At 34.4% G+C, this 24,091-nt stretch overlaps 1 protein-coding gene across 4 annotated transcripts in view; it reads right to left on the reverse strand.

Moving 5' to 3' along the window:
• Positions 1–24,091, reverse strand: part of CNTLN (centlein) — a 326,116-nt gene that overhangs the window by 117,313 nt on the left and 184,712 nt on the right. For all 4 annotated transcript variants that reach the window (XM_021063284.1, XM_021063278.1, XM_021063282.1 and 1 more), the window contains one exon: positions 6,563–6,663. In XM_021063284.1, coding sequence (XP_020918943.1) covers positions 6,563–6,663 — 101 coding nt within the window. The remainder of the gene's footprint in view (positions 1–6,562; positions 6,664–24,091) is intronic.

Genomic DNA, 24,091 nt, shown 5'->3' on the forward strand with positions numbered 1-24,091 from the left:
CTTGTTCTGTACAAGGAGATCCCCATAAAGAAATCAGCAGATTTTTCTTCAGAAATTTTGCACACCAGAAGAGGGTGGAACAATATATTAAACGTGCTGGAAGAAAAAGGAAAAACCTTCCAAACAAGAATACTCTACCTGTCAAAATTAGCATTCAGAATTTTCCAGACAAGCAAAAGCTAAAAGAGCTCATCACCACTAAATCAGCCTTAGAAGAAATTTTAAAGGATCTTCTTTAAGGTGAAAACAAAGGATACTAATTAATAATAATAAAAGATATGAAGGAATAAATATGACTGAGAAGGTAAATATATAGAAGTAGTGGATTAATCAGTTATAAAGCCAGTCTGAAAGTTAAGGAATAAAAGTGATAAAAATAGCTATGATTACAATAATTAGTTAAGGGATAGACAAAAGAAAAAGATATAAAATGTGACATCAAAAATACAAAATATGGTGAGGAATAGTAAAAATATTGTATATAGAATAGGATCAAATTAATTTGTTATCAACATAAGATAGACTGTTATAGGTTGTTATACATAGGCCTTATGGTAACTATAAAGTAAAAACCTACAATAAATGCATAAAGAATAAAAAGAAGGGAATATAAGTACACCACTGAAAAAAGTCATCTAACCAAAAAGGAAGAAAGTAAGAGAAGAAAAAAGGAATAGAGTGGAAATCTTTAAAACCAGTAAACAATTAACGAAAAAGCACTACGTACTGTCAATAATTACCTAAGTATAATTGTACTAAAATCTCCAAGCAAAAGACAGAGTAGCTGGATGGATTAATAAAAAAAAAAAAGGTGAATATAGATGCTGCCTACAGAAGACTCTCTAGATGTAAGGGCACAAAGAACATGAAAGGGCAGAAAAAGATTATTCCATGCAAATGAAAACCAAAAGAAAGCTGGAGTAGCTATTCTTCTATCAGACATATAGTCTTTAAAACAGGACTGTAATAAGAGACAAAGATGGGTATTACATAATGATGAAAAAAAGGTCAGTCCAAACAAAGGATAAATATTTATAAATATGTATGCACCCAACATAGAAGTACCTAAATATAGAAAGCAAATATTGAGAGACCTAATGCAAGGGGAAAAAAGCAATAAAATACTAGTAGAGCATTTTAATACCCTACTTACATCAATATATAAATCATCTAGGCAGAAAAATCACTAAGTAAACATTGGCATAAAAAACATATTAGAACTTACTATATTTATACATAATAGCCCATCTAAATGCATCACAATACATAGTCCTTTCAAGTGCATATGAAACATTTTTAAGAACAAACGATATATTAGAATGCAATTCAAGAATCATATTAAGCATCTCTTCATAATGGTATGAAACTAAAAATTAATTACATGAAAAAAAACTGGAAAATTCACAAACACATGGAGACTAAAGAGTATGGTACTAAACAACCAATGGGTCAAACAAAAAAACAAAAGAGAAATAAAAAATATTGTGAGACAAAAAATAATGGAAATATAACATTTGTGGGATGCAGTGAAAGCAGTTTTAAGAGGGAAGTTTATAGCAATAAATGCCTATCTCATGCAACAAGAAAACTCTCAAATAATCCAACTTCATACCCCAAGGAAACTAGAAAAAGAAGAGCAAAAATAGTAGAAGGAAACAATGAAGATTAAATCAATAATAAATGAAATAGAGGCTAAAAAGAAAATAGGGAAGATTAATAAAATTAAGAGCTGGTTCTTTGAAAAGATAAATTAAAACTGACAAGGCTTTAGCTATAATTAGCAGGATAAAAAGAGAGAGAGAGAGAACTCAAATAAAATAAAAAACTAAAAGGGGAGAGGTTACAACTGAGGCCACAGAAGTATTCATAAGAAAATACTTTTAACAAATACATTTCAACAAATTGGACAATCTAGAAAAAGTGGATAAATTCCTAGAAACATAACATCCATCAAGATTGAGTCAAGAAGAAGTATAACACCTAAACAGAACAGATACTAGCAAGGAGATTGAATCAGGAATCAAAAACCTCCCAACAAAGTGAGGGCCAGACAGCTTCATGAATTTTAAAAGAAGAATTAATACCAATTCTTCTCAAACTCTTCCAAAATATTTAAGTGGAGGGAGCTTTTCTAAATTCATTTCACAAAGCCAGCATTACCCTGATACCAAAATCAGAAAAGGACATCACGAGAAAAGAAAATTATAGGCCAATGTCCTTGATGAACATAGATGTAATATCCTTAACAAAATATTAGCAAACAGAATTTAATAATATTTTAAAAGGATTATACACCAAGATCAAGTGGGATTTATCTCAAGGATGAAAGGATGTGCCAATATCTGCAAATCAGTCAATGTGATACATCACATTACAAAATGAAGGATAAAAGTTATATGATAATCTCAATACATGCAGAAAAATCTTTCACCTATATTCCATGTACTTACATGATTAAAACCTCCCTATACATAATGAAGGCCATATAAGCCCACACTTAGCATTATAGTTAATGGTGAAAAGCTGAAAGCTTTTCCTCTAAGATCAGGAAGACAAGAATGTTCATTCCTACCACTTTTAGTCAACATAGTATTGGAAGTCCTAGCCAGAGCGGTTAGGCAAGAAAAATAAATAAAAGGCATCCAATTGGAAAGGAAGAACTAAAACTGCTATCATTTACAGATGACATGATATAAAAAAACCTAATGACTCCATCAAAAACTGTTAGAACTGCTAAGAACGAATAAATAAATGCAGTAAATTTGCAGTACACAATATATATGTTGTATTTCTATATACTAATAATGAACTAACAGAGAGATATTAAGAAAACAATCCCTAGGAATGAGTTTAACTGAGGAGGTGAAAGATCTATATATTGAAAACTATAAACATTAATGAAAAAAACACAAATGAATGGAAAGATATTTTGTCCTCATGGGTTGAGAGAATCAATATCGTTAAAATGTCTATACGACCCCAAACAAACTACAGATTTGATGCTATTCTTATCAAAATTCCAATGGCATTTTTCAAAAAAAAAAAAAGAAAAAGAAGAAGAATCTTAATATCTAATGGAACCACAAAACAAACAAACAAACAAACAAAAAAACCCACCTCAAATAGCCAAAGCAATTGTGAGAAAAAAGAAAAGTTGGAGGCACCATGCACCCTGATTTCAAACTATATTACAAAGCTATAGTAGCTAAAAATATGGTACTGGCCTAAAATACACACATAGATTGATGGAACAGAAGAGAGAGCCCAGATATAAAAACAAGCTTATACGGTCAAGTAATTTACAACAAAGGATCCAGGAATATATAATAGTGAAAGGACAGTCTTTTCAATAAATGGTATTGGGAAAACAGGACAGCCATAAGCCAAAGAATGAAAATATACCACTATCTTATATCATATACAAAAATTTACTCAAAATATATTAAATGCTTAAACATAATACCTGAAACCCTAAAATTCCTAGAAGAAAACAGAGGCAGTAAGCTCCTTGACCTAGGTTTTGGTGATGATTTTTTGAATTTTGACACCAAGAGCAAAAGCAACAAAAGTGAAAATAATTAAGTGGGACTACATCATACTAAATAGCTTCTGCACAGCAAAGACTATCAACAAAATAAAAAAGCAATCTACTGAATGGGAGAAAATAATTTGTAAATCATATATCTTATAAAAGGTTGATACCAAAATATACTTTAAAAAGTCGTAAAATTCTATAAAAAAATAAACAATTCAAGTTAAAAATGGGCAGAGGCTCTAAACAGACATTTTTCCAAAGATGTGTAGGCATAACTTGCTTTATTGTGCTTCAGTTTACTATTCTTCCCAGATATTGTGTTGTTCACAAATTGAAAGTTTGTGGCAACCTTAGGTCAACCAAGTCTACTGGGGCCATTTTCAACAGTATTTGGTCATTTTGTGTCTGTGTCACATTTTGGTTAATTGTCCAAATATTTCAAACCTTCTTTCAGCAAAAAGATTACAACCTACTGAAAACTCAGACAATGGTTAGCATTTTTTAGCAATAAAGTGGGTTTTTTTTTTTGTTTTTTTTTTGTTTTTTGTTTTTTTTTTTTTGTCTTTTTGCTATTTCTTGGGCCGCTCCCATGGCATATGGAGGTTCCCAGGCTAGGGGTCTAATCAGAGCTGTAGCCACCGGCCTATGCCAGAGCCACAGCAACTCAGGATCCGAGCCGCGTCTGCAACCTACACCACAGCTCACGGCAACGCCGGATCCTTAACCCACTGAGCCAGGGCAGGGATCGAACCCGCAACCTCATGGTTCCTAGTCGGATTCGTTAACCACTGTGCCACGACGGGAACTCCAAATAAAGTGTTTTTAATTAAAGCACGTACATTATTTTTTAGACATAATGCTATTGCATACTTAATAAACTATAACATAGTGTAGATATGATTTCTATGTGCACTTGGATTGCATACTTAATAAACTATAACATAGTGTAGATATGATTTCTATGTGCACTTGGAAACCAAAAACATTGTGAGTCATTTGCTTTATCATGGTAGTGTAGAAAAAAGTCCTCAGTATCTCCTAGATATGCCTGTACTGATGGCCAACAAATACGTGAAAAGATGATCAATATCAGAAATCATCAGGAGACTGCAAATCAAAACCATACTTAGTTATCTCATACCTTGTAGAAGGGCTATTGTCAAAAAGATTAAAAAATAACAAATTGTGGTAAGGATGTGGAGAAAAGAGAACCCTTGTGTTCTACTGATGGGAATGTAAATGGGTACAGCAACTTTTAAAACAATATAGAGGTTCCTCAAAAAATAAATATAGAACTACCATGTGAACCAGCAATTCTACTTCTGGGTATTTATCCAAAGAAAATAAAAACACTAACTTGAAAATATATTCTAATGTTCATTGCAGCATTATTTACAATAGCCATCATATGGAAATAGCCTAGGCATTCACTGGTGCATGATAGGATAAAGAAACTGTGGTATGTGTACATACAATAGATATTCAGCTGTAAAAATGAATGACACCTGCAATTTATGACACCATGGATATGCCTCACAGACATTATGCTAAATGAAATAAGTCAGCAAGACATACTTTACGATCTCTCTCATATGGGGAATCTAAACAAAGAAAAAAAAAAGCTCAGAAATAGCAGAAAACAGATTGGGATTGGTGGTTGCCAGAGGCAATGAAAGAAATGGGTGGAGGGAGTCAAAAGAAAAAATAATAAAAACAAGGCTCTTCAGCTTTTCACCTAAAGGTCTTAGTATTTACTAATGATATTGCCTTGATCTATGCGGGAAAAAAATCAATGAAGGAGTAAGCTTAAAAGATGATACAAATCAATGGTCTAAAATAGAGGGATTCAAATATTGACCTTGAAAAGTCACCAGTGAACTAAATGAGAGCAACTGGAACAACAAAGTAATTGAGACAACATGCAGATGAGTAATACATTAAAAATTAAATATTAGGGAGTTCCCATTGGGGCTTAGCAGTAATGAACCCAATTAGTATCCATGAGGTTACAGGTTCAATCCCTGGCCTTGCTAACTGGTTTAAGGGTCTGCCATTGCCATGAGCTGTGGTGTAGGTCGCATATCAGCTCAGATCTGGCATTGTTGTGGCTGTGGCGTAGGCCGACAGCTGCATCTCCAATTCAACCCCTAGCCTGGGAACTTCCATATGTCATAGGTATGGACCTAAAAAGAAAAAAAAATTAAATATTACATATAAATTATTAACTATAAATAATTAAGTATACATTATTAGTTTAATTATTAAATATAAATTATCACACCTAAAAAGTATACTGTTGACAATTAAACTGTAGTAAGATTTAACAAGAAATTCTGTCACATGGATCTTACTTTTTTTTTCCTTACTTAATGAATCTTATTACATTTATAGGTGTACAACAATCATTGGGTTGTGATGATTGCGTGAATCTTACTTTTTAAAATGAAGTACCTAAGGATGAACTGAAGTCATACAGTAAACATAGTTACCCTGTTTTTAACAAAAAAATAATCCTGCAACTGGAATAGATAATTTGCCTCTTAGTGAATACTTTCAGGGTAGGGGTCAGGCAGATTGAAGATTTGCAGATGTTCAAGTTTCCTCCTAATTCTAAGATTTAGATTCCAGGACATAAAGGTGAAATAAGCCACTTACATAAAAATGTGATAGCATATGAAAATACAAATGAATTATTGATAGTGAGTAACTATATTACCAACAAACTCTATTATCTATAAAACTCTGAACAAAGATAATTCATAAAGTTTTATCAATGAATAATAAAAACAAATATTTTTCCTCTTATCAAATATCTATTTAAAATTTTTAATAAATTATAAACATGACTTTTAGGTGTTCTCTCTATTTGATTTTCTCATGAGTGGTGAAAATATTAATGAGGTATGAATAGTAAAGAGTGGAAAGAGGGGGAACAGGGTAAGACTCAGAAAAAATTGAAAATGAAAAATAAAGAACTAGATAATTTAAAACTGCCTACATTAAATATTTATCCTCACAAAAAATTACCTTCTCTTCTCTCTGCCATAAATGTATTCAATTCTTGTATTTTTGCTTTATCAACAGACATATGTACTTTAAGTTTATCCAGTTCTTCTTGAAGATTCATCCTATGAAAATTAACATAAACGATTATTTAAAATTTGTAAGTTAAGGAATATTGAAGCACACATACAAAGGCAGAAAAATATTTAAAATATATGAATTAGATGGCCAGTAAAATAAAAACAAGAGTATATTAACAAATCCTACAAAACTGAATTTTAATGAGCACCTAGGAAGTAAAATATTTCAAGTGGATTTTTTCTTTGTTTTACAGAGCTGCACGTGCAGCAAATGGAAGTTCCCTGGCTGGGGTCGAATGGGAGATAACAGCTGCCGGCTTACACCTCAGCCACAGCAATGCAGGATCCGAGCTGCAGCTCACGGCAACACTGGATACTTTAACCCACTGAGTGAGGCCAGGGATTGAACCTGCATCCTCATGGATACTAGTTGGGTTTGTTACTACTGAACCATGATAGGAACTGCCTTCTAGTGATTTTTAACTTTATCTAAATAAATATGCTAAATACTTAGAACATAAATTATTTAACTTAAAAATCATCTATTTACTACATCATTTTTTAACACATAGACACGCTATGTAAAGTAGCAGTAAAAAAAATGTTAATACATACAATTGAAAGCTGAGTAAATCTCTAAATGACAGGTAAAGACAAAAAACAAACAAACAAAAACCCCTTACTACTACAATGAAATTAAGCTGTCATGATGAGACCTGGATCAAATATTGCCCATGGAGACCTCACATCTGGAGATCTGAGTGGAGATGAAACTTTATATACAAGGCCCTTCACAGCTGAGAGACAAAAATGGACTAACTTTAGGAACCTGGGAGATATGCTGAATGAAAACCTCAATATGTGAGATTCTCTAGTTGAAGTTCCATTAAAGATAGCCTTCCTACCCCTACTCTGAGGGCTAGACAGAGTCAACCATGTGAGATCAGAATCATAAACCTATATTAAGTTTCAAAATTGAGCCATTATATGTCATACAGACCTGAAGAATTGACATCAATGTAAAAACTGGTTTATGGCCATTGTACTCTAGAGTTCAGGCAGTGACCATCATCCACTACATAAAGGTTTCTACAACTGAGAGAATGTACAGAAAGAAAACCACCAGAGAAAATAATTCTCAAAAAAGTCAAGTTTACATATGAAGTCAGTAATGGCAGTCTATATATCACCCTACTCAAAATGGGAGAATGCACAACAAGGAAAGAGATAGTAGAATAGTTCAAAAGGAGTTTTTATAAAATTAGAATTTTTTAAATGTTGATTAAAAAGGAAAAAGAGGTGATAAACATACATTTTAAAAGAGCAGAGGTTTATGGAACAAGAGAGGACAAGTAAGAAGAAGAACTAAATAATACATAGAGATATGTTAATACATAGACAACTAAAGTTAGTAAAAACAACATAACAAAATTTGAAACTCAGCGGATGGGTTTAATAACACATAAAGCTAATGAAAACTTGTAAAATCAAACACAACACAAAGAAACAGAAGGAAAAGAGTAACAATATATAAAGAGTGTTGTAATGAGAAGGCCAGAAAGAAAGCATCTAAGAGAAATTATTCAGGGATCTCCCATCATAGCTCAGTGGTTAACCAACCCAACTAGGATCCATGAGGATACAGGTTTGGTCCCTGGCCTCGCTTAGTAGATTAAGGATCCGGCATTGCTGTGAGCTGTGGTATAGGTCACAGATTCATCTCAGATCCTGCGTTGCTATGCCTGTGGCATAGCTCCGATTTGAACCCGAGCCTGCGAACCTCCATACATTGCAGGTGCAGCCCTAAAAAGACAAAAGACCAAAAAAAAGGAAATTATTCCGAGATATTTGAGAAAATGGAGAGAAGGCAATTCAATATACAATAGTTGAAGACTGAGAACTAATAAAAATATGAATTAACAGATTAAGATAGTATCAAAAATTGAAAATAGAATTAATAAAACTATAGTTACACTTAGAAACATATACACACTGAAGTAAATTTTAAAAATAAAGACAACTTTAAAATCAAGATTGAAAAAAAATCACTTAAATTCTACTTTAACAGGTAAAGAACTTAATAGACTTCTGATATCAACAAGAAAAGCCACAAGGAAAATAAGTAATATTTTCCACATTCCATGGTTAACCATTCATAGATCCTAGATGAAAGAACTATTACATAATATACTTTAGGAAGAAAATAAAGGAACTCAAAAGCAATGTATGAAACAAAATAGGAAATGATGATGAAAGACATTTGTAAATGCATACACAGAACAAAGTGATTATCTATTATACAAAGCAATAAAAATATCTAAGTGAAGGCAGAGATAACATAAGGCAGGACTAAAATTTTGAACAACAAAATGATGTTCAATGAAAGAAAAGATCGGAGTTAAAGCATTTTAAGATCTCTGTATTGTTAAAGGAGAAGTGAGGTGTACTGATGAACTTCAGACTGTCAAATGTATGTTATAATTTCAAGAAAAAACATTAAAGAATGGAAAACAAAAACTTACAAATTAGAAGAGGACAAAAAAGAAATTTAAAATGTAATGAGGGAATTCCTGTTGTGGCTCAGCAGTTTAGGAACCCAACTAGTACTCATGAGGATGCAGGTTTGATCCCTGGCCTTGCTCCGTAAATTAAGGATCTGGAGTTGCCACCAGCTGTGGAGTAGGTCGAAGACGCAGCACAGATATAGTGTTGTTGTGGCTGTGGCGTAGGACAGCAGTTGTAGCTCCCATTTACCCCTAGCCTGGGAACTTCCATATGCTGCAGATTCAGACCTAAAGAAAGAAAAATAATAATAATAAAATTGAAGGCAAGGAAAGGATTTTTAGAAGCATAAAAAATAAAATATACTAAGAACAAATATTAAAGAAAAAGATGGCCATTACATAATAGTCAAAATATCATTTACTAGGAAAATATAACATTTCTAAACTTTTATGTACTCAACAAAATAAGAAATACAATTCTTACAATAATTCAAATAAAAAGGTATATAATGTGAAAAAACAAAACAACGTGTCTCTTCTTCCCCCCACCCAGTTTACTTCTGGAAAAAATTGATGTTAACATTTTGGTATGTATACTTATATTTTTGTTCATATAAACATAAATACACCTATTAAATGTTTTAAAAATTGATATCTTGGAGTTCCCGTCCTGGCGCAGTGGTTAACAAATTTGACTAGGAACCATGAGGTTGCAGGTTCAATCCCTGGCCTTGCTCAGTGGGTTAAGGATCTGGCATTGCCGTGAGCTGTGGTGTAGGTTGCAGACCTGGCTCAGATCCCATGTTGCTGTGGCTGTGGCGTAGGCTGGTGGCTACAGCTCCGATTAGACCCCCTAGCCTGGGAATCTCCAAATGCCTGGGAAGAAAAGGCAAAAAAAAAAAAAAAAAAATCGAGATCTTACATATTTGAAGCTTCTCAGATTACAGATTTATATGAAAGGCACACACACATGCATACATATATACCCATCCAAACAGTGATTAAGTTTAAATTAGGTTCTTGGTTTGTTTAGCTAAGAACATAGAACATAATGTAGCATGATGGTCCCACAAAGAAAAAGCAGGTGTAGATCATCTCAACTTAGTTTTCTTTGGCTCTCAGATAACTAATCCAGTAGAATATGGGGCGACAGTTATTAGAAATATTACTTCATGCTTCTATAGAGGTATTCTATGCTTACAGTTCATTTGTTTTAGGAAGAATTCACACAGTCCCTACTTTTAAAAGGACGCATTTATAATCATTAGGGACTACCTTGTTCTTGAGTCAAACTTAACTAAGCAACAACAAACCACATCTTTTCTTTTTTTTTTTTTTTTTTTTTTTTAATTGTTGTTGTTGTTGCTATTTCTTGGGCCGCTCCCACGGCATATGGAGGTTCCCAGGCTAGGGGTCGAATCAGAGCTGTAGCCAACGGCCTACGCCAGAGCCACAGCAACGCGGGATCCGAGCCGCGTCTGCAGCCTACACCACAGCTCAGGGGCAACGCCGGATCCTTAACCTACTGAGCAAGGGCAGGGACCGAACCCGCAACCTCATGGTTCCTAGTCGGATTCGTTAACCACTGAGCCACGACGGGAACTCCAACAAACCACATCTTAATGGATATTTGGAGAAGCGGCTGACAGAGTCATTATCCAGGCACCCCCAAGCAGGATAAGCATTGGCTATTTACTAACTCTGTTTTATTACTCATTTATTCTTGTGTTTCTGACACTCTGGTATGAGAACCACAACTCAAAATCTACTTCTTAATGGGCAAATTATATGAGTTGACTGTATTCAGATGCTGAAGGACAGGCTACAAAGAACTGTGGCCCCTGAGAGAAAGGAAATCAACAAAGAGAACCCTAACCCTAATGGGAGTCCAGATTTCTGCCAGGAGGCACTCGCCAGCCGTGATGCAGGAAGAGGAGGTCTTCACAGAGTTTGGAGACTGGAGTTTGGAATTTATAAAGCACTGTACTCAGAAAGAAGGAAGCTACAAAGAGAAAGAACTGTGGAAATCTGCATAAGAATTCATTTGAATCTGTGGTTGAATATTTTGTTGCACATGCATAGGATGAAACTCAACGAGGCAAGCAGGGAACTAGCAGAGTTATAAATGGAACTATTCCCAGAGCTCTCGCGGGCTGGAGAGACATCTGAATTCTGATCAGCTAGAGAGAAGAATCTAGATGAAAATCAAGGGCACTTAACAAAGAATCTGAAAGGGTGATTCAAATGACTAGGGATAAACAAGGCTCTGGTAAAGGATACTAAAAACCCATGTTAACAAAGTGTTTTTAAAAATCTGAAAACATCTAAATTAAGACTTTTACATACTTCTCTCATAATCAACAGAACAAATGGATGGAGATCAGCAAGGACATCGAATATTTGAAAAACACTAAGAAAAATGTTGATCTAATAGATATTTATAAAACATTCTGCCCAATGACATCAAAATACAGTTTCTTTTGAAGTGCTATAGAACTTTCACCAAGATGAAACCAAATGCTGGACCATAAAACAATCCTCAATAAAATTTTTAAAAAATAAAGCATGCAAAGTATCTTCTATGACCACAATATAAAGTAGAAATTAATACCAGAATAATGTCTGGAAAATAACCAAATATGTGAAATTAAAGAACCTTCTTTTAAAATTACTTTTTCTTTCTTTTTTTTTTAAACCACGTTTCCTTTTGTTCTTTTCAAATTCTTTTATTTATTTATTTATTTATTTTTGCCTTTTTATCTTTTCTAGGGCCGCACCCGCAACATATGGAGGTTTCCCAGGCTAGGAGTCTAATCAGAGCTGTAGCTGCTGGCCTACAACACAGCCACAGCAACATGGGATCTGAGTTGAGTCTGCGACCTACACCACAGCTCACAGCAATGCCGGATCCTTAACCCACTGTGCGAGGCCAGGAATCGAACCCACAACCTCATGGTTCCTAGTCGGATTTGTTAAGCACTGAGCCATGACAGGAACTCCAGAATTACTTTTTCTCTCAAGAAATGCTCCAAGAGACATTAGAAAATATTTTGAACTTATTAAAAAAAACACATTTCAAAAGGTGTGAGGTGCTAAGCAGTGCCTATATGGATATCTACATCATTATATGCTTATATTAGAAATGAAGTAAGATCTGCAATAATGTAAACGTCCAACTTTAAAAAAAGAGGAAAAAAATAAAGTTGAGCGCTTTTTAACATGTATATTGCCCATTTGGATATGATCTTTTCTAAAATATTTGTCAAATGTTTTGCTCACATTTATATTGGGTTGACTGTCATTTTCTTGTTAATTCAGAGGAATACTTTATATATTCTGGATGCTAGCCTTTTGCTGGACATATATACTATAAATATCTTCTTGCACTCCGAAAGTTGCCTTTTAATTAACCTGATACCTTTTAACAAACAGAAGTTCTTGATTTTAATACAGTTCAGATTATCAAATTTTAGTTTTATTTAATTCTCTTAATTAACTCTGGTTTAAGAGATCTTTGCCTACTAAAAAGACAAAAGGGTATTCTCCTATGATTTCCTCTAAAAGCTTTATTACTTAACCCTCACATTTAGGCCTATAGTCTGCATAGAACTGATTTTTGTATATAGTATGAAATAAAAAATTCTACTTACTAAAATAGTTTTTTTTTTTTTAAATTAAAGTTAATGGGACCTTTAGCTGTATAGTAACATCATCTGTCATTCTGGTTATTTCCATTTTTCATAATTATAAACAATACTGCAGTGAACATCTTAGAATATGTGCCAGTATACAAGCTCTCTTTAGTGGTAACTAAAGTGAAATTACTGGGTGTTTGAGTATATACTTTAAAAAGCAGAATAATGTTTCAAACAACAAAAAAAAGCATGCAGAATAATATAACCAACATTAACGTACAAATTATCTAGATTTAAAAATACTAACATCGTATAATATTTAATTCACAGCTTTCATTTTTGTGAAAAAAATAAAATTATTCCATTATTCTCTTTACTCCCTCCCCAGAAGTAAACAGTATTTTTAATTTGATGTATATATTTCTATTTCATTTTTACATACTATATATATATGGGTGTGTGTGTGTATACCTGTGTATGTATATACATATACATATATATATAAATAATAAAACTACATTTTTGTGGATACATGGTATGTTTTTATGTGCACATACATATATATCCACAAAAATATAGTCTGTTCTATGATTAAAATATTTACATTTTTAGGAGTCCCCTGGTGGCCTAGTGGTTAAAGGATCTGGCATTGTCACTGCTGTGGCTTGGGTCACTATTGTGGTGTGGGTTCGATCCTGGCCCAAGAACTTCCCCATGCCATGGGCATGGCCAAAAAATAAATACTTCTAGAGAATATGGTATATCAAATATTATTGAAATTTCTTCATTTAACTCAACTTTTGCTTTTGAAGCATTTCCACTTCAATAAATATAGATCCAATTTATTCATGCTAAATGCAGTATAGCATCACATTATATTAATATATCACAATGCACTTATATCAGCTAATAATGCACATTTAGATTGTTTCTAATTTGATTTTTTTCTTCTTCTTTGGATGCTCTGTGGAACACGGAGTTCCTGGACTAGGGATCAGATCAAAGCCACGGTCTCAACCTAAGATGTAGCTGTGGCAATGCTGGATCCACAACTCACTATGCCCGGCCTGGGATAGAACCCACATCCCATTGCTCCCAAGGCACTGCCAATTCTGTTGCACCCCAGGGAAATTCCTGTTTCTAATTCTTTACTATTAAAAAATGCTGCAATGAACATCTGTACTCATATAACCTAGTTCACTTTAAGAGTCTAAGAATCTATTTCAGACTGAAATTTTTCTTTCAAGAGTTTTATATTCCCCAGATAGAATTACAATCATTGGAAAAAGATATTACCAAATTAGATGAATTTTTACTTCTGAAGATAACTCTGCCTATAACATTCCTACATGGATGATATATGATACTATTTATTTCTATGAACCCTAAGAAGTAACTGATCTACACTGAAAGCACAGTGGTCTAAAGCCTAGTTTTTAGAATAAGCAAAAACTTTGTATTCGTCACCTATATCATTCGAAAAGGAATTTGATATGTTTATGTTGTCATTGGCATTCAATTCAGATGTTCAAATTCAACTTTCTCAATAAAATTATTTTTCCTAAAGAAAGAATATTTTGGGGGGGCTATGCCCATAGAATGCAGAAATTTCCAGGCCAAGGATCAAACTCATGCTACAACAATGACTGGAGCCACAGCAATGACAATGCTGGATCCTTAACCAGCTGTACCACCAGGAAAATCCAAGAAAGAGTATTTTAAAATAGACTCATTACTGTGACAAAATACTTGTAGAAAGTAACTTTAATATCTTTTTTTTTTAAAAAAAACTGAATGATGACTAAACACTTCAGATTTACCATGAAATCCTTTCTTTTTTTTTTTTAGTTTGTAATTTTTATTTTTAAATTTTTTTTAAATAATGATTTTTTTTCATTATAGCTGGTTTACAGTGTTTTGTCAATTTTCTAGTGTACACGTATACATTATTTTTTCTCACATTATCATGCTCCATCATAAGTGACCAGATAAACTTCCCAGTGCTATACAGCAGGATCCAATTGCTTATCCATTCCAAAGGCAATAGTTTGCATCTACTAACACTAAATTCCCCATCCATCCCACTTCCTCCCCCTCTCCCTTGGCAACCATAGGTCTGTTCTCTAAGTCTATGATTTTCTATTCTGTGGAAAGGTTCATTTGTGCCATATATTAGACTCAAGATATACGTGACACCATATTGTATTTGTCTTTCTCTAATTTACTTCACTTAGAATGAGAGTGTCAAGTTCCATCCATGTTGCTGCAAATGGTACTATTTTGTTCTTTTTTATGACTGAGTAGTATTCCATTGTGTATATACACCACATCTTCTTCTTATTTTACTCAATGAATTTATTACATTTATAATTACACAATGATCATCACAATCCAATTTTATAGGAGTTCCATCCCATACCCCCAGCACATCCCCCCACCCTCCAAGCTGTCTCTTTTGGAAACCATAAGTTTTTCAAAGTCTATGAGTCAGTATCTGTTCTGCAAAGAAGTTCAGTCTGTCCTTTTTTCAGATTCTACATGTAAGTGATAGCATTTGATGTTGTTGCCTCACTGTCTGACTGACTTCACTTAGCATAATAATTTCTAGGTCCATCCATGTTGCTAAAAATGTCAGTATTTTGTTCCTTTTAATGGCTGAGTAATATTCCATTGTGTACATGTACCACTTCTTCTTGATCCACTCCTCTGTCAATGGACATTTAGGTTGTTTCCATGTCTTGGCTATTGCAAATAGGGCTGCAATGAACAGCACTGGAGTACACTGGAGTACATGTGTCTTTGCAAGTCATGGTTTTCTCTGGATAGATGCCCAGGAGTGGGATTGGAGAAGTGTCTATTCAGGTCTTTCACCCATTTTTCAATTGGGTTGTTGGCTTTTTTGTTACTGAGTTGTATAACTTGTTTGTCTGTTTTAGAGATTAAGCCCTTGTCAGTTGCATCATTTGAAACTATGTTCTCCCATTCTGTAAGTTATCTTTTCTTTTTTTTTTTTTTTTTGTAAGGTGTCCTTTGCTGTGCAAAAGCTTGTCAGTTTGATTATCAGGTCCCATTGGTTTATTTTTGCTCTTATTTCTGTTCCTTTGGGAGACTGACCTGAGAAAACATCTGTAAGGTAGATATCAGACAATATTTTGCCTATGTTCTCTTCCGGGAGTTTGATGGTATCTTGTCTTATATTTAAGTCTTTCAGCCATTTTGAGTATATCTTCATGCATGGTGTGAAGGTGTGTTCCAGTTTCATTGATTTACATGCAGCCTTCCAGTTTTCCTAGCAACATTTGCTGAAGAGACTGTCTTTTTCCCATTTTATATTATTGCTTCCTTTGTCAAAGATTAATTGACCATAGGTGTCTGGGTTTATTTCTGAGTTCTCTATTCTGTTCCATTGGTCTGTATGTCTGTTTTGGTACCAGTACCACACTGTCCTAATTACTGTGGCTTTGTAATACTGCCTGAAGTCTGGGAGAGTTATGCCTCCTGCTTGGTTTTTGTTCCTCAGGATTGCTTTGGCAATGCTGGGTCTTTTGTGGTTTCATATAAATTTTTGGATGGTTTGTTCTAGTTCTGTGAAAAATGTCATGGATAAATTGATATGGATTGCATTGAATCTGTAGATTGCTTTGGGTAGTATGGCCATTTTTACAACATTAATTTTTCCAATCCAGAAGCATGGAATATCTTTCCATTTCTTTACATCTTCTTTAATTTCCTTGATTAATGTTTTATAGTTCTCAGTATCTAAGTCTTCACCTCCCAGGTATTTGATTTTTTGAGGTGCAATTTCAAAAGGCATTGTATTTTTGTATTCGTTTTCTAATATTTCATTGTTAGTATACAGAAATATGACTGACTTATGAATGTTAATCTAATATCCTGCTACATTGCTGAATTTTTTTATCAGTCCAAGTAGTTTTTGGGTTGAGTCCTTAGGGTTTTCTATGTATAGTATCACGTCATTTGCATACAGTGACAGTTTTACCTCTTCACTTCTAGTTCTGGTATCTTTTATTTCTTTTGTTTGTCTGATTGCTACGGCTAGGACTTTCACTTATTCTCAGTTAAGAAAAAAAGTGAAGTAGGATTGGTAAGAAGGGGGACAAGATATTCAAGTGTGTTATATAAAGAATTCAGATTTCATACTAAGAGCAATGGAAAGATATTCAAGGCTTTTAAATAGGGGAGAGATATGCTCAGATTATATGATGGTGGTCTGGATAAGGGCATTGATAATAAGAATGGAAAGAAATAATAAATGTTAGAAATAATTGCTGATGTGGAATAATTAAGATTTGGAATGGACTGTTATAAGGAGGTCAGATGCAGATTAAATTTATCATAAACACCTAGATTTTTGGTTTGAGCCAATGGACAAATCATAATGCCAGTTTTCCTGTTTTAGGACACTACTATTTCCTTACTAAAGTTATCATACATTTGCTTGTTTTCCCTTCTAAGCTGTGAGACCTTGATAAAAGTGGTGGCACATTATTTCACCTTGTATACCTGTGTCTGGCAGAGTGCCCAGCTACAGCATTTTATATTGGCTATGGATTAGTATAAAAAGCCCAAAGCCACCCACGCACTGCAAGCTCCTGATTTACTTAACCATGGATATGGAAAACTACAGTGAATGTCTGGACATTTTCCCTTGACTTCAAGGGTTCCTATCAAAGACAAGCTGAATTTGTTGCATAACAAAAGCTTAATACTCTGTGGCACCTAAATCCCCTTTATAGCTTTATAGTACTACTTAGAAAGAATGTCACAGATATTTTTATACCAGTGTTTTTATTTAGGACAATGTTAACATATTTATTTAGTAAAATGTTAAATACCACTTCGCTGGTTCATACATCTAACTTAGTGTCAATAAAGCAATATCCTCAACTAAGCGAAAAAGATATGAGTCCATGGCATTTCTAAAAGCTTTCCTTGCCTCTTTCTATCTAGCATCACAAAGAGTGGTTTCGCCACATCAGCAAATGGCAGGTGCCCCTAGAATAAACCTCATTAGAGTTCCACAGTTTTTTATTAGAGTCTTGAAAAATTAATTCAATTTTAAGAAGGATTTAGAAATACTATTCAAATTTGTTTTAGTAGTTTTAGTAGATATCTTCTTTCATGTATTTTGGCATTAAATTTTAAATATACTTATTACTATGTAAAAAAGGATAAATATTATTCCTTAAATAGTTCAGACTGAGTATTTTAATCTATATCCTACTGTTAGAAACAAAACTAAGAGTGTCTGGTCTATAGAAAAACCAGCTGAAACTTCTGGTTCCTGACAAAGAGCTGATGCATTTAACCCTATTATTTTCACTAATTAAATATAAAAACCCTGAATAGAATATAGATGGTCCCTGACTTCCAATAGTTTGACAATGATTTTCCCACTTTACAGTTGTGCAAGAGCAATATGCATTCCATAAAATCTGTACTCAGAACTCTGAATTTTGATCTCTTCCTGGGCTAGTAATATGTTTTAGCATACTTCCTCATGATGCTGGGCAGCTGCAGAGAGTCACAGCTTCCAGTTCATGAGGGTAAACAGACATTCACAGTTTATAATCATTCTGTACCCATTCAACCATTTTGTTCTCCACTTTTAGTACACTAGTCAGTAAACTACATGAAATATTGAATACTTCATTATATAATAGGCTCTGCATTAGCTGATTTTGCCCAATTGTAAGGTAATATTCTATGCAGTTAAGGTAGGCTAGGGTAAGTTATGATGTCAGGTAGATAAGGTTATTGAAAGCATTTTCAACTTCTTTTTTTTCTTTTTTTTTTTTTTTTGGTCTCTTTCTAGGGCCGCATCCGTGGCATATGGAGATTCCCAGGCTAGAGGTCTAATCGGAGCTGTAGACGCCGGCCTTCGCCAGAGCCACAGCAACGCTAGATCTGAGTCGCGTGTGCAACCTACACCACAGCTCACACAATGCCTGATCCTTAACCCACTGAGCAAGGCCAGGGATCGAACCCGCAATCTCATGGTTCCTTTTCAGATTTGTTAACCACAACGGGAATCCATTTTTTCAACTTATGATATTTTTAAACTTACAATTAGTTTATCAGAACAGAACCACATCATTAGTTAAGGAAGATCTATACATAAAACAAATAAAAGAAGACTCTAAAAGGCAGAGAGGAAGAGGATAGGGTAGGGACTTTAGGAGTAGAGAAACAGTAGAAAAACAACCCACAGTGGTAATTCTTTGGCTTTCGTCTTTCCTCCTATCTCCAACTAAATACTGGAAAACCCATGACCCAGAAATGCCAAAAGATACAAACAAAATGTAAAAGGAAAATCCGCTCTCTTGAGTCAAAGAAATAAGAAAGGGACAGACTAGCAGAATAGAAATCTTATTGACAATAACCATCCCTACTCTAGCCATACACCACTGGGAAAAAAAAAAAAAAAAAGCCTTGCTCTTTCTGTCAGTGAAGGCCAAGTGAGAAGCCTGGACTCCCAGACCCATGAAGTGGTAATGAGGCACCCCTCCCATCACACATCCTTCAATATGCTGTCTGCAGGTGTCAAGTTAGGAGCAAAGACTTCCACCCCTTCCTGGCAGTAACAATGTGACACTCTCCTTCAAGGCATAATGTCATCAGAGATCTGCTAAAGTAAAAGATTTAAATAAGATCCAGAATCTCAAGTTGTAATATTCAAAATGTCTAGGAGACTACTGAAAATGACTTATCACACCAAGAACAAGAAAAATTTCACCTTGAATGAAAAATTAAGAAATGCTACCACCAAGATAACACACAAGTCAGAATTACTTGATAAGGTTGTTAAAAGTGGCTATGAATAAAATGCTCCAGTGAATGATTACAAATGATATTGAAACAAAATACAAAGCCTCAGCAAATAAATAAGAAATATAAAGAAGAATCCAGTGGAAATTTTAGAATTAAAAAAACACAATAACCCAAATAAAAAACTTACTACATCGGCTAAATAGCAGGGATAATAAACAAAAGAGGAAAAAAACAATGAACTTGAAGACAGAACAATGGTAATTACCCAATATGAACATGAGAGAGAAAATAGTCTGAAAAAAAAAAAAATAAATGGAGCCTAAGGGACCTACAGGACAATATAAAAGATCTAGCACATATATCAATAGTTCCCACTGTAGTGTGGTGGGTTAAGGATCTGGCTTGTCACTAGGGCAGCTTGGGTCACTGCAGTAGTGTAGGTTCCATTTTAGCCCAGGAATGCTAAACACATGCTGAAGGTGTGGCCAAAAAACAAACAAACAAAAAGGCTTATATCAGTAGAGTCACAGAGGAGAAGAAAGATAATGTGGGGCTTGAAAAAGTATATGAACAAATATTGACCAAAGTTTCCCAAATCTAACTAAAGGTACATAATTAGAGATTCAAACAACTTAGAGAATCCCCTAAAAACTAAACTCATGAGATTCTCACTATGGAGCAATGGGATCGATGGTGTCTCTGCAGTAGCAAGGACATGGGTTTGACCCCCCAGCCCAATGTAGTAGGTTAAGGATCCAGTGTTGCTGCAGTTGCGGCATAAATTGATACTCCAGCTTGGATTCATACTCTGGCCAGGGAACTCCATATGCTGTGGGGAGGCCATAAAGAAAAAAAAAAAAAGACTAAACCCAAAAGAATCTATGCCAAGACATGCCATAATTAAACTTTTTTTTTGTTGTTGTTTTTTGGTCACACCCACGGCATGTGGAGGTTCCTGGGCCAGGGATCAAACCTGCACCACAGTAGCGACCTAAGCTGCAGCAGTAACAATACCAGATTCTTAAGCTGAGGCACCAGAAGAGAACTCCCATAATCAAATTTTAAATAGTAAAGACAAAGGAAAAATTACTGCGAGCAAATAGAGAGAATGATGTATCACTTTTAAGAGAGCAGTGATTCAAATAACAATGTATTTTTCATGAGAAACCATGGAGGCCATAAAAAAGTAGTACATTTTTCAAGTGCCAAAGAAAAGAATTGGCAATCTAGAATTCTCTATGTGGTGAAAACATCCTTTAGGAATGAAGGTCGAAACATTTTAGATAAAGGAAGACTTAGAGAATTTGTTGACTACCTTAAAAGAAGTCTAAAGGGAAGTTCTTCAAACAGAAAGAAAATGATAAAAGAAGAAAACTTGAGGTCAAAAATAAAGAATAGTGGGAAAATTTAAATATTCCATAAATACAATAAGCTATCATTCTTTTGATGTTTTAAAGCTATACTTGACAGGTGAAGCAAATATTGTTAAGAGTAATTAATGAGTTTCTCTATGCATTTAGGGAAAAGCATTAAGACAATCATATTACAAAGGGGAGAGGGTAAAAGGACACAAATAGAAGTAAGGTTGCTACATTCCTGAAGTGGAAAAATAATTCCATGGAACTATAATAAGGTTTGTGTATAAAATACTTAAAGAAAACACTTTTTAAAAGTATTATATATCTCTTATTCAAAGCGATATACTCCAAAATCTTATGGACAGATAAAAACATAATTCCAAAAAAAAAAAAAATGAAAGCAACACATAAGAATGGAGAAAGAGGGAAACAGAGGAAACAAACAAAGCAAATAATAACTTTGCACTAACATATCAATAACGCAAGATAAAATGTCAGTATGTAAAAATGTAACTTGTTTCTATACACTAGCAGTGTACAATTAGAATCGAAAATTAAAGTTAATATACTATTTACAATGCTTCCCCAAATTAAATACTTTGGTACAAATCTAATAACAGTATTAGATATACAGAATCTTCACGCTAAAACTATAAAACACTGATAAAATAAAATCTCAACAAATAAAGTATTCATGGAATAGAGGACTTCACATGGCTAATATGTTAAACCTCTCCAAATTAATCTATAGATTTAGCATAATTTCAGTCAAAATTCCTACAAGGTTTTGGTAGTTATAGCTATTTTTTAAACGTATTTTTGTAGCTAAAACATTTTATGGAAACACAAAGGGATCAGAAAAGCTGAAACATTTGAAAAAGAATAAAGCTGACTAACACTGAGTTCAAGACGTATTAGAGAGCTACAGAAATCAAGACAATGTTGTGTTCACAAAAGCTCAGGAATTCATATTAATAAAACAGAGTCTTGAAATAGACCCACAGAAATACACTTGATATTTGGCAGTTACAAAGGCAATTTATTGGAAAAGCAATAGTCTTTTCAAAAAAGATCTTGAGGAGCCCCCTTGTGGCTCAGCAGGTTAAGGATCTGCTTCTGTCACTGCAGCCGCTGAGGTCACTGCTGTGGTGCAGGTTTGATCCCTGGCCCAGGGGAACTTCTACATTTCGTGAGCATGGCCAAAAAACAAACCAAAATGATGTTGATATAACTGGATATATACCTTTGTAGAAAATGAACTTCAACCTATAACTCACACCCTATATAAAAATTAGCTGAAAATGGATCATAAAGCTAAATATAAACCTTTTTAGAAGAAAACAGAACAAATACTATTACTTTGGGTCAGAAAAAGTTATTAGATATGACACCAAAATCATAATCCATAAAAGAAAAAAAATGGTAAATTTGACTTTATCAAAATTAAAACTTTCTTTATGCAGAAGACACTGTTCAGAGAATTGAAAAGATAATCTATACTGGGAGAAAATATTTGCAAGTCATATATTTGCTTAAGTATTTGCATACAGAATATGAAAAGAACAATCATTGTTTAATTTGTTTAACAACCAATCAATTGTTTAAAATGAGTTAAAGAGCTGAAGTGACATTCATAAAAGATGTAAAGACAGCAAATAAGCATGTGAAAAGATGATCATTATTAAGGCAAAGCAAATTAATATCACAATGAAATACCATTATATACCTATGGGAATGGTCTTAAAAAAATGACAACACCAAGTGCTGACCAGAATGTGGAACAACTGGCACATGTGAATTCCTAGTACAAATAAGAATGGTGGAGTTCCTGCTGTGGCATAGTGGGTTAAAAATCCAACTGCAGAGGCTCAGGTTGCTATGGAGGTTCAGGTTCAATCCCTGGCCCAACGCAGTGGGTTAAAAGATCTGGCATTGCTGCAGCTGTGGCATAGGTCACAGCTGTGGCTCGGATCCAGTCCCTGCCTTGGAAACGTCCATACACAGCAGGTGCAGCCATTAAAAAAAAAAAAAAAAAAAAAGTAAGAATGGTATAGCTACTCTGGAAAACAGTTCAGCAGTTTGTTACAGAGTTATACATACACTGACTATATAGCCATGCTACTCCTGGGTATTTACCTAAGATAATCAAAAAGTTATGCTCACACAAAAATCTATGTATAGCAGTTCTATTCACACTTGCAAAAATTAGAGAAGACCTGAATATTCTTCACAATACAGACAAACAAACTATAGTACACTCATACAATAGAATACCATTTAGCAAAAAAAAAAAAAAAAAAAAAAAGGTCAAAGAAGCCAGACTCAAAAAGTTACAGCTTACATGATTCCACATGTATAACATTCTGAAAAAAAGGAAAATCTATAGGGAGAACAAATCAGTAGTTGCCAGGTGTCAGGGATGGTGGGGGGAATTTGACTACAAGTGGGAAGAACAAGGAAATCTTTTGAGATGATAGAACTAGCTTGTATCTTGATAGTAGGGATAGTTACTTGAATCTTTCATACATTATACATATATATATATGTGTTATAACCCAAAAACTGTATTCTAGGAGTTCCCTTCGTGGCTCAATGGGAACAAACCTGGCTAGGAGCCATGAGGATGTGGGTTTGATCCCTGGGCTCGCTCAGTGGGTTAAGGATCCAGCATTGCCATGAGCTGTAGTATAGGTTGCAGATGAGGCTGGGATCTTGTGGGATCTTTTTTTGCTACGGCTGTAGCATAGGCCCAGCAGCTGTAGCTCCAATTCTACCCCTAGCCTGGGAATCTCCATATGCTGCAGGTGCAGTCCTAAAAAAGCAAAAAAAGAAAAGTGTATTCTATTTATTTTTAAATTTTTTGTGTGTCTTTTTATCTTTTTAGGGCCACACCTGTGGCATATGGAGGTTCCCAGGCTAGGGGACCAATCAGAGCTATAGCTGCCAGCCTACGCCAGAGCCACAGCAATGCCAGATCCGAGATGCATCTGTGACCTACACCAGAGCTCACAGTTAAGCCGGATCCTCAACCCACTGAGCAAGGCCAGGGATCGAACCCACAACCTCATGGTTCCCAGTCGGATTCATTTCTGCTGCACCATGATGGGAACTCTGAAAACTGTATTCTAAAAATGTACTATACATAATTTTTTTTAAAAAAATTCTGTCCTCATCAGTAAACAAT

The sequence above is a fragment of the Sus scrofa genome, chromosome 1 (assembly GCF_000003025.6).
Source record: "Sus scrofa isolate TJ Tabasco breed Duroc chromosome 1, Sscrofa11.1, whole genome shotgun sequence".
Taxonomy (NCBI): Eukaryota; Metazoa; Chordata; class Mammalia; order Artiodactyla; family Suidae; genus Sus; species Sus scrofa.